Here is a 16,516-nt window from a genome sequence, read left to right on the forward strand (position 1 = left end):
AGTCTCTCTCAATCACACAATGCTCTCTCTTACTTACATACAGTTTTCACTCACACATGTTTCTCTCTGTCTCACATACTAGGGGTGTGCATTCGTTTTGAACTTATATGTAAAACGCTACTTTTTTTTTTTTTTTAACTTAAAAAAGTGATGAGGCGAAAACGATCGGATTTCCAACTTATTCAACATAGCTATGTTGAATACGTTGGAAATCGCGATCGTTGATCCTAAATAAAAATTTAAACCCCTCACCCTCCTTAATCCCCCCCCAAGACTTACCAAAACTCCCTGGTGGTCCAGCGGGGAGTCAGGAAGCCATTATTCTATTCCTTTGCGAGGAGCACGTGACGTCCGCGTCACGTCGGAGTGACGCGGCCGTCTCGTGGTCCACTGCGGTTCCACTCCCGGACCCCTCGTTGGACACAAACGGAACTTTTGGCCAGCTTGGGGAGGTCAGGAGGCCCCCCCAAGCTGGCCAAAAGTTCCGTTTTCAATATAAAAAATGTCAGATATCTGATTTCCTGATTTAACTTGAAATGACCTATTAGCTAGAAAAGAGGAAAACCATCTGAAAATATTACCATTGATCCCGATATCAAACAGCTGATTATATACCAGGGTATGATCCACGGTGTCAAATGCTGCCGTTAGATCAATTAAGATCAGAAAATAGGATTCACCAGTTTTAAAACCTTGTAGAACAGGATCCATTAGAGAAAAATGTAGAGTCTCAGTAGAATGTTGTTTCCTAAATCCAAATTGATTTGGAAAAAGAATATCTTGGTCTTCCAAGTGATTCACCAATTGAGATAGCACAACATTTTCAAACATTTTTGAGAGGAATGAGAAATTAGATATTGGACGATAATTATCCCAGTCGTCAATTCTACCAGTTTTATTTTTCATAATAGGCTCTATCACCACTTGTTTTAATCCAAATGGAACAATTCAATCTGAAAGTGATAGAAGACAATTTTCAAAGCCATTTACCTGGCTCAGTCTGGCTTGGAATATGTGTGCAGTTTCATAGCGCAAATACATTTAGTTGCATTTTTAGGGACAAGGGATAGCATTGGAAAATAACATGCATAGATTGGATTTTTAAATCTACATGCATTATTTTGCAGCAGATAAAGTAGGTGCAAGTAATTTTCAAGGGAAAGTGCAAGGTTCTTGCAACTAAGTAGGCTGTTTGAAAGTTGCCCACTCCGGGGCAAACCTTAATGAATCATGCACTTGGACTGTAGACTCTGGAGTATGTAATATTTTGGAACATTAAATGCCAAAATAATAATAATTGCATATACAAAAGAATCACAATTTTCCAAGGGGATGCAATAATTTTATTCAGTCCTTAAATATGTTCACTTTACCAAAGATAATGTTCACTTTACCAAAGATAATTTAGTTCCTCTATGCCAGGGGTGAGCAATTCCAGTCCTGGGCCCAGCCCAAACTTGCTAGCAAGTTTAAAAATTGTACTTGCAAAATAATAATTTATTCTCTCTGTAAATTGCAGGACCCAGCCTTAAAGTGGTCAGCACTATGTCTGTTGGCTACGATCATCTTTCACTGGATGCACTGAAGAAGAGGTAAAATAATCACAAGATATGTATGTATGTTTCTAATCTGGGCTGAAAATGTCATGTGTGATCTCCGAATCATATACTTTGACTGTTTTTCTCTGTAAAACACTGAAAGCAAATTATGGAGCTATTTCTCTGCACCCATCAGCTTCCCCCCTTCCACCATTTATTTTGTTATGAAAAACAATGCTCTGAGGTACAGATAGTGAGAGATGTGATATTTAGCACCAAATCCATGGGTACATAATATCTATGCAAAACTCTTTGGATAAAACTCTCAATGAAGAAAAAAGCTCAAGTACAAAGGGACAAAGTAGGAAGTTGGAGGAAATAAGAAGAAAAGGGATCTTCAGTATCAGCACAGGGAGGCGATCTCAGGCATGGGAGATCGCCTCCCTGTGAGAGGGAGGAGGACCAGGACTGGAGTGAGAACATAAGAACATGCCATACTGGGTCAGACCAAGGGTCCATCAAGCCCAGCATCCTGTTTCCAACAGTGGCCAATCCAGGCCATAAGAACCTGGCAAGTACCCAAAAACTAAGTCTATTCCATGTAACCATTGCTAATGGCAGTGGCTATTCTCTAAGTGAACTTAATAGCAGGTAATGGACTTCTCCTCCAAGAACTTATCCAATCCTTTTTTAAACACAGCTATACTAACTGCACGAACCACATTCTCTGGCAACAAATTCCAGAGTTTAATTGTGCGTTGAGTAAAAAAGAACTTTCTCCGATTAGTTTTAAATGTGCCCCATGCTAACTTCATGGAGTGCCCCCTAGTCTTTCTACTATCCGAAAGAGTAAATAACCGATTCACATCTACCCGTTCTAGACCTCTCATGATTTTAAACACCTCTATCATATCCCCCCTCAGTCGTCTCTTCTCCAAGCTGAAAAGTCCTAACCTCTTTAGTCTTTCCTCATAGGGAAGCTGTTCCATTCCCCTTATCATTTTGGTCGCCCTTCTCTGTACCTTCTCCATTGCAACTACATCCTTCCTGAGATGCGGCGACCAGAATTGTACACAGTATTCAAGGTGCGGTCTCACCAAGGAGCGATACAGAGGCATTATGACATTTTGCGTTTTATTCACCATTCCCTTTCTAATAATTCCCAATATTCTGTTTGCTTTTTTGCCTGCTGCAGCACACTGAACCGACGATTTCAATGTGTTATCCACTATCGGGCGGATTTTCAAAGCCCTGCTCGCGTAAATCCGCCCGGATTTACGCGAGCAGGGCCTTGCGTGCCGGCGCGCCTATTTTCCATAGGCCGCCGGCGCGTGCAGAACCCTGGGACACGCGCGTGTCAGGGCCGAATGATGCGGCGTTTTGGGGCGGGGCGCGGCATTTCGGGGGCAGGCCCGGGGGCGTGGTTTCGGGCCGGGGCGTTCCGGGGGCGTGGCCGCGCCCTCCGGAACCGCCCCCGAGTCCGGTCTCAGTGCGCCAGCAGCCTGCTGGCGCGCGTGGATTTACGTCTCCCTCCGGGAGGCGTAAATCCATAGATAAAGGTGGAGGGGGGGGGTTTAGATAGGGCCGGGGGGGTGGGTTAGGTAGAGGAAGGGAGGGGAAGGTGAGGGGAGGGCGAAAGAGCGTTCCCTCCGAGGCCGCTCCGATTTCGGAGCGGCCTCGGAGGGAACGGAGGCAGGCTGCGTGGCTCGGCGCGCACCGGCTGCCCAAAATCGGCAGCCTTGCGAGCGCCGATCCAGGATTTTAAAAGATACGCGCGGCTACGCGCGTATCTTATAAAATCCAGCGTACTTTTGTTTGCGCCTGCTGCGCAAACAAAAGTACGCGATTGCGCAGTTTTTCAAAATCTACCCCTATGACACCTAGATCTCTCTCCTGGGTGGTAGCTCCTAATATGGAATCTAACATTGTGCAACTACAGCATGGGTTATTTTTCCCTATATGTATCACTTTGCACTTATTCACATTAAATTTCATCTGCCATTTCGATGCCCAATTTTCCAGCCTCACAAGGTCTTCCTGCAATTTATAACAATTTGCTTGTGATTTAACTACTCTGAACAATTTTGTTTCATCTGCAAATTTGATTATCTCACTTGTCGTATTTCTTTCCAGATCATTTATAAATATATTGAAAAGTACAGGTCCCAATACAGATCCCTGAGGCACTCCATTGCCCACTCCCTTCCACAGAGAAAATTGTCCATTTAATCCTACTCTCTGTTTCCTGTCTTTTAGCCAGTTTGTAATCCATGAAAGGACATCGCCACCTATCCCATGACTTTTTACTTTTCCTAGAAGCCTCTCATGAGGAACTTTGTCAAACACCTTCTGAAAATCCAAATACACTACATCTACCGGTTTACCTTTATCTACATGTTTATTACCTCCTTCAAATAAGTGAAGCAGATTTGTGAGGCAAGATTTGCCTTAGTTAAAGCCATGCTGACTTTGTTTCCATTAAACCATGTCTTTCTATATGTTCTGTGATTTTGATATTTAGGACACTTTCCACTATTTTTCCTTGCACTGAAGTCAGGCTAACTGGTCTGTAGTTTCCCGGATCTCCCCTGGAGCCCTTTTTAAATATTGGGGTTACATTAGCTATCCTCCAGTCTTTAGGTACAATGGATGATTTTATTGATAGGTTACAAATTTTTACTAATAGGTCTGAAATTTCATTTTTGAGTTTCTTCAGAACCCTGGGGTGTATACCATCCAGTCTAGGTGATTTACTACTCTTCAGTTTGTCAATCAGGCCCACCACATCTTCTAGGTTCACCATGATGTGGTTCAGTACATCTGAATCATTACCCATGAAAACCTTCTCCAGTACGGGTACCTCCCCAACATCCTCTTCAGTAAACACCGAAGCAAAGAAATCATTTAATCTTTCCGTGATGGCCTTATCTTCTCTAAGTGCCCCTTTAACCCCTCGATTATCTAACGGTCCAACCAACTCCCTCACAGGCTTTTTGCTTTGGATATTTATTTATTTATTTATTTCAGAGCTTTTATATACCGAGGTTTAACTATTACCCTTCACCCCGGTTTACAATAGAACAATTTGCTACATAGAACAGTACATGGAACATAGAATGGTATAGGTTACATCAAACTGTTAGGAGATTATCTTAGAACTAATCTTAAACGCTTGAACAAGGTCGCGTCAATTTTGATTAAAACTTTAACAGCAATAAGGAACTGAGAAACGAGTTAGTAAGAACAGGACTATATGGCAAAGAGATATGCAAGAGGTTAAGGTGGGAGGGGAGGGGAAAAGAAGAAAGGACGGTGGGAGCGGGGAGAGGTGAAGAGTGGAGGGGGGGAGAGCATTAGGAACTCATATATTTTTAAAAGTTTTTATTATGAGTTTTTGCCTCTACGGCCAACTTCTTTTCAAATTCTCTCTTAGCCTGTCTTATCAATGTCTTACATTTAACTTGCCAATGCTTATGCATTATCCTATTTTCTTCTTTTGGATCCTTCTTCCAATTTTTGAATGAAGATCTTTTGGCTAAAATAGCTTCTTTCACCTCCCCTTTTAACCATGCCGGTAATCGTTTTGCCTTCTTTCCACCTTTCTTAATGTGTGGAATACATCTGGACTGTGCTTCTAGAATGGTATTTTTTAACAATGACCACGCCACTTGCACACTTTTTACCTTTGTAGCTTCTCCTTTCTAACTATTTTTCTCATTTTATCAAAGTTTCCCTTTTGAAAGTTTAGCACGAGAGCAGTGGATTTGCTTACTGTCTCCCTTCTGGTCATTAATTCAAATTTGATCATATTATGATCACTATTGCCAAGCAGCCCCACCACCGTTACCTCTCTCACCAAATCTTGTGCTCCTCTGAGAATTAGATCTAAAATTGCTCCCTCTCTTGTCAGTTCCTGAACCAATTGCTCCATAAAACTGTCATTTATTCCATCCAGGAACTTAACTCTCAAGCATGTCCCGATGATACATTTACCCAGTCAATACTGGGGTAATTTAAATTTCCCATTATTACTGCACTACCAATTTGGTTAGCTTCCCTTAGGAGGGAAGACTAGGGTTGGAAAAGATCAAAGAAGAAGGGTAGGAAGCATTAATTTGGAATGGAAAAAAAGGAGGGCGGTTCTGGGATTGAAGATGAGCAAAAGAGTAGGAGGAGATCAGAGAGGAAGGATCTTGCATCAGGGCTTGGGGAGTTGGTACCAGGATCTGGGGAGAAGAGAAAAGTAGGAAGGAAAGGAGGTTCCAGGATCTGGGTGATATAATCCAAGATAAAGGGAGAGAGAATCTCAAATTATGATGCAGGTGGAGATGTAGATTGGGGGGGGGGGGGGGGAGTAGGGGGAAGGAAATGTCCCTGCCTTGCTCTGGTTCTGCTCCCCCTTGCATTGCCATCCCTCCCTAACCTCCGATCCAATCTGGCACACTTGCACTTGACACAGATCTCTTTTCTCTCTCACACAGAAACACTGCCCTCCTCTTATTCCTCTGTTTTACACACATAAGCCCACTTCCCTCTCCCCACGATGATCCCCATTTGCTCTCTTAGCTGATCCCCCTCAGTCATCTCTATCTCAGGCCCTCCTCTCCATCTCCATTCCCACTCACATGTTCCCCCTCTCATCCTCAGTTCATATCTTCATCCCTGCAGCTGATCCCTGCCAGCAGGAGGAGCAATGGCAGTAGCACAATAGGAGAGAATAGGGAGCAGCTTTTCTTTGCTCAGTTTGTTCACTCCATCCTCACCCCTCTCCTCTTGTTTCCTGCACACTAGAGTTGGCATTGCTCCGAGTTTGCCAGCTCTGACTCCGGAGAAGCTCTAGTAATCTAGCTCCAGCTCGGTTACAAAGTCAAGATACACCCTGAACTCCAGCTCTAGACTGCTCCAGTGCCAGAGCAAAGATTGCTGGACCTGGATCAGAGGAATTTTATTGGCTTGGGAGCCAGCCTGGAACCAGAGTTAGATTTACTGGAGCCACTCCGGAGTCAGAGCTGGCAAATCTGGAGCATCGCCAGCCTACTGCACTCTATCCAGGATATGGCGCAGGATACAGAAAGTTGTTCTTTGCTGACTGAGATTCAGCACAGCTGGAGGTAGGAAATCTGCTGCACCTCCACCCCAGATTTCTGTCACCTTAGGCACAGGCCTAATGTACTGTTGGCAATTCCAGACCTGAATCTATGTAAAACTGATTTAAAATATCACAATTTGGATGTATCTCCCATAGAGATATGACCCCCGTTTTCAGGTGGCAGAGAGCCACCAATGGGACCATAAAGGAATTTGTACTTGTTGTGGGGGTTGGATCCACTCACGCTAGATCTCTTACAGGTCTCTTTCCCCAGGGCCTGAGTTCTTTGTTGGTGGGGAGAAGGAATTCCTCCTTCAGGGCCTGGACTGACAGGGGTCACACTGTTTTTCCTTTCCTTGGAAGAAGTGTATAAATCCTTTGCCACTGTGTGTTCTGTGCGGTGCCAGTAATTCACAGCAGACTCGTATTTGGAGTGTTCAAACAAAATCTTTTACTGAAGATGAATCAGATAATGAACTGACACAGTTCAGACAGTTCTTAGCGCCACAGATATTATTTATAGCGTTCACAGCCTTTCTTGTATCTATGCAAGTGTTTCTTACTACCAGGCAGGGGAAACACTTACCCTCCAGGGCATGGAATAATGAGGTTCCCAAGCGGACAGGGTATCTTTATGTGGGCAGGAAAAACTCCTCCAAAGTTAATAAAAATTGGTAAAACAGTCTAAGTATCGAGAATCCCAATTTATCTGTCTCCCAAGGGTGAAGACTCCAAGTGGGTGTCTTCAGGATTAATTCAAATTTGGTCTTACAATTCTTCAAATGTCCAGCTTTCTCTCTTTCTTGAATCCTTGATGGATAAACGTCCCCTCAGAAATACGCAGCTCTCAGATGTTTCTATTAGGGCAGGAAGGGGGCAGCAAAACTCTTCCTCCTAGTTCTTGCTACCAAAAATCTCTTTCCCAAACTGAGTCCAAAGATAATGAGAAGTTCTCGGCAGTGGATCACCACCATTCCTCTGTCCTCCAGGAGGTTGCAGAGGAGCAGGTCTTCCCTGTCCTGGACCCTCAGGGAAAGGTTTCCCCGTGACCTCTCTCCAGGCAACATCCAGGGGTCTCGCAGCTTCTTACAAAAGATAATCTCTGAAATCCCCGAAACAACCCTAGAAGCAAACCCAGTCAGCCAGTGAGTGGACTAAAAGGGGGCATCTTCCTGACTTTTCTCAGGGACAACAGGCAGAGTTTGCCTGAATTCTCCAAGCAGGCCCAAAATCCAATGAAGGAAAAAAATCTCCTGCACTTCCTCTTAAATCCACAACTCAAAAGCACTGCCTCCCGAGCTTTCAGGAGAGAGCTGCTTTTATTACCTCACAAGGGGATAGCCATCCCAGCTCCCTAAGGGCACTATTGGTAATGAACCCCAGTGGATCATTTCAGCTGTTTACAGCTGAAATTAATAGGTTGATGTGGTTTAATCTGGCACACAGTTTATTCCCTTCTCTACAAAGCATATCCTCCAGCCAGCCCTGAAAGCTTGCATTGGGTCCTTGTATTTTATACTAACAAAATGTACTTGTAGGTATTAGGAAATTGCCCATTTTGAAAGTAGATTACTACAAATTTTACTCTGGTTTCCCTATACAGTGCCTTCTCATTGCTACCACTTTAAATTATTAACATTGTTATATATTTTATTGTATATACATTTTTTAAGGGAAGAGAGAAGAGGAGATACAGCATGCACACGAGTGAGTGTTTGTGTTTGTTTGAAGTGTGAAGGGTAAAAGGCCCGGCAATTGCAGTGTGCCTGTGAGGCTGAGCCCCAAATCTTTTAAAGTACCTAGCAACATCTCTGACAGAGCTGGTAAACAATCAGAGGAAGGTTGGGCTCCATCAACCTCTTTCAACCTTAAATACTATGTAGTGCACTAAGGATTCTTCTCTTTCTCTCTATGCAGAGGCATCCAAGTAGGATACACACCAGATGTCCTGACAGAGGCAGTCGCTGAGCTCACAGTTGCCCTCCTTCTAGCCACTTCTCGTCGACTGATAGAGGCAGTGGATGAAGCCAGAAAGTAAATTTTTGTTTGATTTCATTTATCCAAATCCCAGTACCTTTCAAAGAATGTTTCTACCAGAATGTAAGAATGGGCTGTTTAATACTAGTCATAAGAGTGGCCAGAAACAGCGAGTCTTCCCGAAAAACTGCTATTCCCTGCACAATCAGGCTAACTGAAATACTGCCCGAGTCACCATCCCAAACCCTTCTGGGGATCCCAAGCACATTGGGAATGACTGAAAAACTATCAAGAGAGCATTACTGAAGGAAATGGTTATCTTCAAAATTGGGCCAGGTAGCCCAATTTCTAGCAACAATCCATGGCTTCCTCTGGAACCCAGTGCTTGTGAATTTTCTGGTCAGTATTTGCTGGGATTTCCATCTTCCAGGGGACTGCCTCTGAGTTACCCCTACAGAAACTGCAATTTTTAATATTTATCTTCAAAAACTGCTAAAAATAGTAAACGAAAATCAGGTAAAAAAGTAGATTAGGCATGATTTATATATAAAAGCCTATCATACTGTTAACTTATCATATTTAGATGGGAATATTATATGGTAAGGCCAAGACTGCACTAACGGTATGGCTTCCAAAATGAATAGCTTATTATAAAAAGCATACATAAAGGAGGCACAAGATCTGTAAATGTTATATCAATGATTTGAAAATATAGAGGTCCATATTCAGTCACAGTCCAGCTAGCAAAGATAGCCAGATAAACTTATCCATTTAACTATGGAGGTATATTCAATAGTGCAGCCGGAGAACTTTGAATGTCAGAGTTAGCTGGATAACTTAGCCAGCTAATTCAATTTCTCCCAGTTATGCCCCTAACTTAGGGGGTCATTCATCAAAATGCATTAGGGCTTTATTGCGGGAGCTAACGCCGACGATAACGCCTTAACGCATGCGATAAATATCACATCACGAAATGCATATGCAAATTTGAACATTTTATTCAAGTGGGAGGAGTACATGGAAATGAGGGCTGTTTAACATTGTGTATGATAACATAATGCACACTATTGCGGGATTTAACGCTGGAAACAACTACACCTTTTTTCTTGGCATTATGCCTGCAATAGCTGTGCTTAATGGATGAAATGGGATTTATTGCAAATCCCGTTTTGGGAAGGGGAGGGGAGAGAAAGAGAGAGCTTCTGTGGAGGCCCACTGATTTTTGAAGTATTTATGCCACTGTAAGAAGGGGCACTAGTAACTCAGGGTGAGGTTTGTGGGGTGAGTTGGGTTTTAGGGGGCAGTTTAACATGCACAGTCATACGTACGAATAGCACAGTTACCATCAGAGAAGATTTAATGTGATTTGGAGGGATGAAAAGTGAAAGAAGAGTAGATTTGTACCAAGTTCTCTCTACCTTGCTTGATTGCAGCTACTCTTCTTTCACCTTTCATCCCTCCAAATCACATTAAATCACTGATGGTAACTGTGCTCTTCATACGTATGACTGTGCATGTTAAACTGCCCCCTAAACACCAACTCAGCCCACAAACCTCACCCCGAGTTACTAAGTGCTCCTTTTTACAGTGGTATAAATAGTTAACTTTTTGGTGAGCCTCTACAGAGGCTTCCTTTCTTCCTTTCTCTCTCTCTCATAACATGCTTTGCAATAAATAGCTATGCAAAGCAGTATCATGAAAATTACCCTAATCACACACCCTTTTTTTTTTTTTATCACGGGTGCTATTCTTGCTAGATTTATCGCAAAATGATGAATCTAGGCCTCAGCCAGCTAAATTCTAGAATTTAGCCAGATAAGTGCTCAGATCTTCATTTAGAGGGATAACTTCTGAGTTATCCCTCTAAATGCTTTTGAATATGGAGTTATGGTAATTATATCTGTAACTATTCTGAATGTTGTTTTTTTCTTAGTGGTGGATGGGGTACCTGGAAACCACTCTGGATGTGTGGCAATGGGCTTACGCAGAGCACAGTGGGAATTCTAGGACTTGGAAGAATAGGTAATTATTAAGATTCCCAGGTCAGATCAATACAATTATATGAACCCATGTAAACTCATAGCTACAGTTTCTCTGCTTATGATTATTATTTTAAGAACATAAGAAATTGCCATGCTGGGTCAGACCAGCATCCTGTTTCCAACAAAGGCCAAACCAGGCCACAAGAACCTGGCAATTATCCAAACACTAAGAAGATCCCATGCTACTGATGCAATTAATAGCAGTGACTATTCCCTAAGTAAACTTGATTAATAGCAGTTAATGGACTTCTCCTCCAAGAACTTATCCAAACCTTTTTTGAACCCAGCTACACTAACTGCACTAACCACATCCTCTGGCAACAAATTCCAGAGCTTTATTGTGCGATGAGTGAAAACGAATTTTCTACGATTAGTCTTAAATGTGCTACTTGCTAACTTCATGGAATGCCCCCTAGTCCTTCTATTATTCGAAAGTGTAAATAACCGATTCACATCTACTCGTTCAAGACCTCTCATGATCTTAAAGACCTCTATCGTATCCCCCCTCAGCCGTCTCTTCTCCAAGCTGAACAGCCCTAACCTCTTCAGCCTTTCCTCATAGGGGAGCTGTTCCATCCCCTTTATCATTTTGGTTGTCCTTCTCTGTACCTTCTCCATCGCAACTATATCTTTTTTGAGATGCGGCGACCAGAATTGTACACAGAATTCAAGGTGCGGTCTCACCATGGCATGATAGAGGCATTATGACATTTTCTGTTTTATTAACCATTCCCTTCCTAATAATTCCTAACATTCTGTTTGCTTTTTTGACTGCTGCAGCACACTGAGCCGACGATTTTAAAGTATTATCCACTATGATACCTAGATCTTTTTCCTGGGTGGTAGCTCCTAAAATGGAACCTAACATTGTGTAACTACAGCAAAAGTTATTTTTCCCTAAATGCAACACCTTGCACTTGTCCACATTAAATTTCATCTGCCATTTGGATGCCCAATCTTCCAGTCTTGCAAGGTCCTCCTGTAATGTATCACAGACTGCTTGTGATTTAACTACTCTAAATAATTGTGTATCATCCGCAAATTTGATAACCTCACTCGTCGTATTCCTTTCCAGATCATTAATATATATAGTGAAAAGCACCGGTCCAAGTACAGATCCCTGAGGCACTCCACTGTTTACCCTTTTCCACTGAGAAAATTGACCATTTAATCCTACGCTCTGTTTCCTGTCTTTTAACCAGTTTGTAATCCACGAAAGGACATCGCCTCCTATCCCATGACTTTTTAGTTTTCGTAGAAGCCTCTCATGAGGGACTTTGTCAAATGCCTTCTGAAAATCCAAATACACTACATCTACCGGTTCACCTATATCCACATGTTTATTAACCCCTTCAAAAAAATGAAGCAGATTTGTTAGGCAAGACTTCCCTTGGGTAAATCCATGTTGACTGTGTTCCATTAAACCATGTCTTTCTAGATGCTCTACGATTTTGATCTTGAGAATAGTTTCCACTATTTTTTCCGGCACTGAAGTCAGGCTCACTGGTCTATAGTTACCCGGATTGCCCCTTGAGCCTTTTTTTAAATATTGGGGTTACATTGGCCACCCTCCAGTCTTCAGGTACAATGGATGATTTTAATGTTAGGCTACAAATTTTAACTAATAGATTAGAAATAGACAGATATGTGAAAGATCAGGGATGGGAAGAGAAGGGAAGCAGACCATGAATAGGGTCATGAGAAGGTGAAAAGACTGGGAATAGAGGGGAGGAATTTGAGAAGGAAAGAGGACTAGAGATGGAGGGGAAAAGAGGGAGAGACGACGAAGATGGGGAAATGAGGAAGAGAGGAAAATCAGGAATCTGGAATGGAGAAAGAGGAGTCTGAGGAAGGGGAGAAGAGGAAAGGAGGGAGTAAAAGGGATTGGGGATGATTTCCATGAACTGGGGAGAAGGAAGAGATAGGAAGCAAGGTTTCCCAGATCTGGGAGATAGAATCTAAAATCAAGGGGGAGAGGATATGAATTGTGATGGTGGGAGTAGAGGAAGAGGCAGTGTCCCTACCATGCTTTGGTCCTATTCCCCCTTGCATCCCTCTCTAACCTCCCACCCAATTTGACATGCACACACAAACACCCAGCACCAATTCCTTCTCTCTCTCTCTCTCACATACACATGCAAACATTGCCCCCCTTCCCTCATCCTTTTCTCTCACACACAGATCCGTCCCCCAGCCGATCCCCTCTCATCTCCTATCCTCTCTCCTCACATCCAGTGAGGGATCCAGTGATCCCTACTTAGCCCCTCCTAACCTTCCCAAAATGACTCCCCTTTAATCTGCTTGCTCTAGACTCACCCCCTCCCATGCATTTGCTTGCACGTTGCCTGGAAGGGGAGGGACTGGATCAGGAAGCAGAAGACTGTTCTGTGCTGAAAAGCAGGAAATCCTCAGCCAAGCTGCTGCCTCCAGATTTTTTTATTTTTTTCCGCCCTAAGCACAGACCTAGTGTGCCTATTGACAAATCTTGGTCTAGCTGCACAGAGACATATAATGGACAGTCCCTACTCCTTGGAGCTTACAATCTAGTCAAGACCTACAAAATAGTCACACACACAACAAAAAGAGATTTTGTTTTAAAACAGCGAGGCCATCACTGGGAAGAACTGAACCAAGTGAGTTATGGTGGGATTAATTGGGAAGGGGCAATTTTAATTTAGTAAGGCTGCATGGAATAAGACCTGTTAAGAGTCTATGTAAGAAAAGCAGCCAGTAGGGTAGATAGGCCTCCAAATCAACTCTTAATTTATGTAATAGGAGCAAACTCAGTTTCTAAGATGCAAACTGAGCCATCGGTTAGAAAGCAGTAAAATTTCACCCTTAAATAAGCTATCCTCTAAAGCGGACACAAATGTTAACCAGTTGGGGGATATGATAGAGGTGTTTAAAATCATGAGAGATCTAGAATGGGTAGATGTGAATCGGTTATTTACTCTTTTGGATAATAGAAAGACTAGGGGGCACTCCATGAAGTTAGCATGTAGCACATTTAAAACTAATCGGAGAAAGTTCTTTTTCACTCAACGCACAATTAAACTCTGGAATTTGTTGCCAGAAGATGTGGTTAGTGCAATTAGTATAGCTGTGCTTAAAAAAGGATTGGATAAGTTCTTGGAGGAGAAGTCCATTACCTGCTATTAATTAAGTTGACTTAGAAAATAGCCACTACTATTACTAGCAACTGTAACATGGAATAGACTTAGTTTTTGGGTACTTGCCAGGTTCCTATGGCCTGGATTGGCCACTGTTGGAAACAGGATGCTGGGCTTGATGGACCCTTGGTCTGAACCAGTATGGTAAAAAAAAAAAAAGATTCACATCAAGATTGCTATCTCCGCAGTCTATACCCTAACAAGATTACTAACTCCTCCCTCTCATGGAGAAGAGCATTACAGATCACTAACTCCTCCCACCAAGGGAGCTGAACTCTACAGATTGCTAACTCCTCCGCTCTGGAGGAGCAAACCATAACAGATTGCTAACTCCTCCCCTCTGGAGGAGCGAACTCATAACAGATTGCTAACTCCTCCCCTCTGGAGGAGCGAACAATTACAGATTGCTAACTCCAGTGGATCCAGCTAAATTTGGAGAAGCAGTACTCCTGGGACCAGTGCAGCTTGCATTTCATCTTACAACCTTCAGTGTTTCCCACAGGTCTCTCTAAGACCACTTACATCCTTTCGTATTTGGATGGGAGAGCCTTGTCGTGGGCATCTACCTTGTGGGAATGCAAGGACCCTATTTTGCAGGACATAGAAGGATTTATGGACTTGTTTAAATCCGTTTTTGATGACCCTGCTCGTAATACTGTTGCCGAATTTGCTTTAGTGGACTTGAAGCAAGGTAACAGATCATTGGCTGAATTTGCCATAGAATTCAAGACTCTTGCAGCAGAACTTCGCTGGGACCCCAGAACCTGGAAGATGTAGTAGGCCAGATTGAAAAACTAAGAGTATTATTAGCCATGGTTTCAGTTGGTGTAGTATTCTCAACTTGGTGTATCCTGATTTAATTAATTTGCTTATATGCTGTTTCATTGAAAAGTTCTCATCAATCTGTATTCCTAGGTCTCGTACTTGATCTGAGGGTGTAATGTTAAAATTTCTTAGGTCTATGGTTGGCGGATTGATTATTGTGGAATTTCTCCTCAACCACATAATTTCAGTTTTTTTTATGTTTAGAGTTTGCAGAGGCCTGGATACCCGCTTGAAAGACAAGCTGGCCGCTCGCCAGACACCTGACACGCTGGAAGAATTGATAGCTTGAGCTACTTGGATTGATTGTCAGCTCCGAGACAAGGTGAAGGAACTCCAGCCCAAGGTGTTAACTGAGTTGAAACAGGCCAGTACCTCTGCACCTCGGATGGGTCCAGCAATTCCTGCTGTTGATAAAGAGGAACAGATGCAAATTGATCGTGGTCACTTGACCTCAAAAGAGAGAAGGTTCCGGAAGAAACGCAGCCTGTGCATGTACTGTGGTCAGCCCGGCCATGATGTCTCTACATGCTCCATACATCCAGGAAACGAACTGGCCTAAGTCCTGTGGGAGGACTGTTCTTGGGCCATACGGTGTTATCTCCTCCGCTCTATCGTTCAGTCTCTGTGACTCTGAACCAGATACGATTCCCTGTTGGACTCTCGGGCAGGAGGCAACCTTATTCTCAGACATCTTGTGGAAGACCTGAGGAGTCCCTTCGTCAAATTAGAAGATCCATTATTGTATCAACTTGAAGTGGGCTTTGGACGTTCCTTTACTTCGCCACTTCTTTTGAAGATCTTATTGATGACCACAGCAGTTCTACTCTGGCTGCTGATATTCATAGCAGTTGCTATGTTCGCCATGGCTAGTTGGTGCTCTATATCTTTACCGTCTTCACGGACTATTTCTCAGAGATATCTGCTATGTTTGTTTCACTCGGAAGTCATGCATGAAGGTCTACAGCACTATTGGTTCCAAAGAAGATATCTCTAGCTACCAGCCTGTTTGATTTGCTGGTGCTGCTACCATCTCTCTTCCAGCAATTCTACGGAAGAGTTATCCAGAAGTGGGTTTTGAACGCACCCCAACCTTGCCACTTTTGTGAAGTTTCATTGAAGTCCATAGCAGCTAAGCTTTGCTGCTGAATTTAACATCTCATCCAGTGACTTACTGAAGAAGTTACCCTTAGAAGTGGGATTAGGCGCACCCCAACCTTGCCACTTCTGTTGAACTTTCAGTGACATTATAGCAGCTGAGTTATTGCTGCTGAATTCAACACTTATCCAGTTACATGACTGAAGAGATTACCCTTAGTAGTGGGTTGGACGTTCACCAACATTTCCACTCAAGATCTATCTGTCACCATTGCAGAAGATGAATTAGAAATCAAGATCAAAGAGATTCTGGATGTTCATAACAGAGGCAAGAATTTTGAATACCTTCTGATTTGGGAAGGCTTCGGCCCCGATTTGATCACTTGAGAGACTCAGACCAATATCTTGGATAAAGAGCTGCTTCATCAGTTTCACCTCGCGCATCCTTTGAAACCTAAGCCTAGTACCTGAAGAGGAGATCGCCCTTTGAAGGGGGGTACTGTTGCGTCCGTCGCTGCTCAATGCCCTCACTCCGCCCTCTCTATATCTGTGGTGACTCCCTCCGGGTCTGATGGATGGCTTCAGCATGGAGTTCCTGAGCAGTGAGACAGGCTGCTGGGCAATCAACAAGAGGCAGTAGGAGTGGCACCCGCAGGTGTTTTCCATATATGACTTGGAAGAGTGAAGAACTGGTGGCAGTGTTTATGTGATTGATGTGGGAGAATTCTGCCCAAGGCAATAGGGGGGCCCAGTCGTCCTGCCTTCTATTGACGTATGATC

At 43.2% G+C, this 16,516-nt stretch overlaps 1 protein-coding gene across 1 annotated transcript in view; it reads left to right on the top strand.

The window, feature by feature from the left end:
- LOC115092267 (glyoxylate reductase/hydroxypyruvate reductase-like) overlaps positions 1 to 16,516 on the top strand; it is a 154,509-nt gene that overhangs the window by 26,594 nt on the left and 111,399 nt on the right. Inside the window, exons 3-5 of the mRNA XM_029603014.1 lie at positions 1,520 to 1,592; positions 8,545 to 8,661; positions 10,538 to 10,626. Coding sequence (XP_029458874.1) covers positions 1,520 to 1,592; positions 8,545 to 8,661; positions 10,538 to 10,626 — 279 coding nt within the window. The remainder of the gene's footprint in view (positions 1 to 1,519; positions 1,593 to 8,544; positions 8,662 to 10,537; positions 10,627 to 16,516) is intronic.

Source organism: Rhinatrema bivittatum, chromosome 1, assembly GCF_901001135.1.
Source record: "Rhinatrema bivittatum chromosome 1, aRhiBiv1.1, whole genome shotgun sequence".
In the NCBI taxonomy this organism is placed as follows: domain Eukaryota; kingdom Metazoa; phylum Chordata; class Amphibia; order Gymnophiona; family Rhinatrematidae; genus Rhinatrema; species Rhinatrema bivittatum.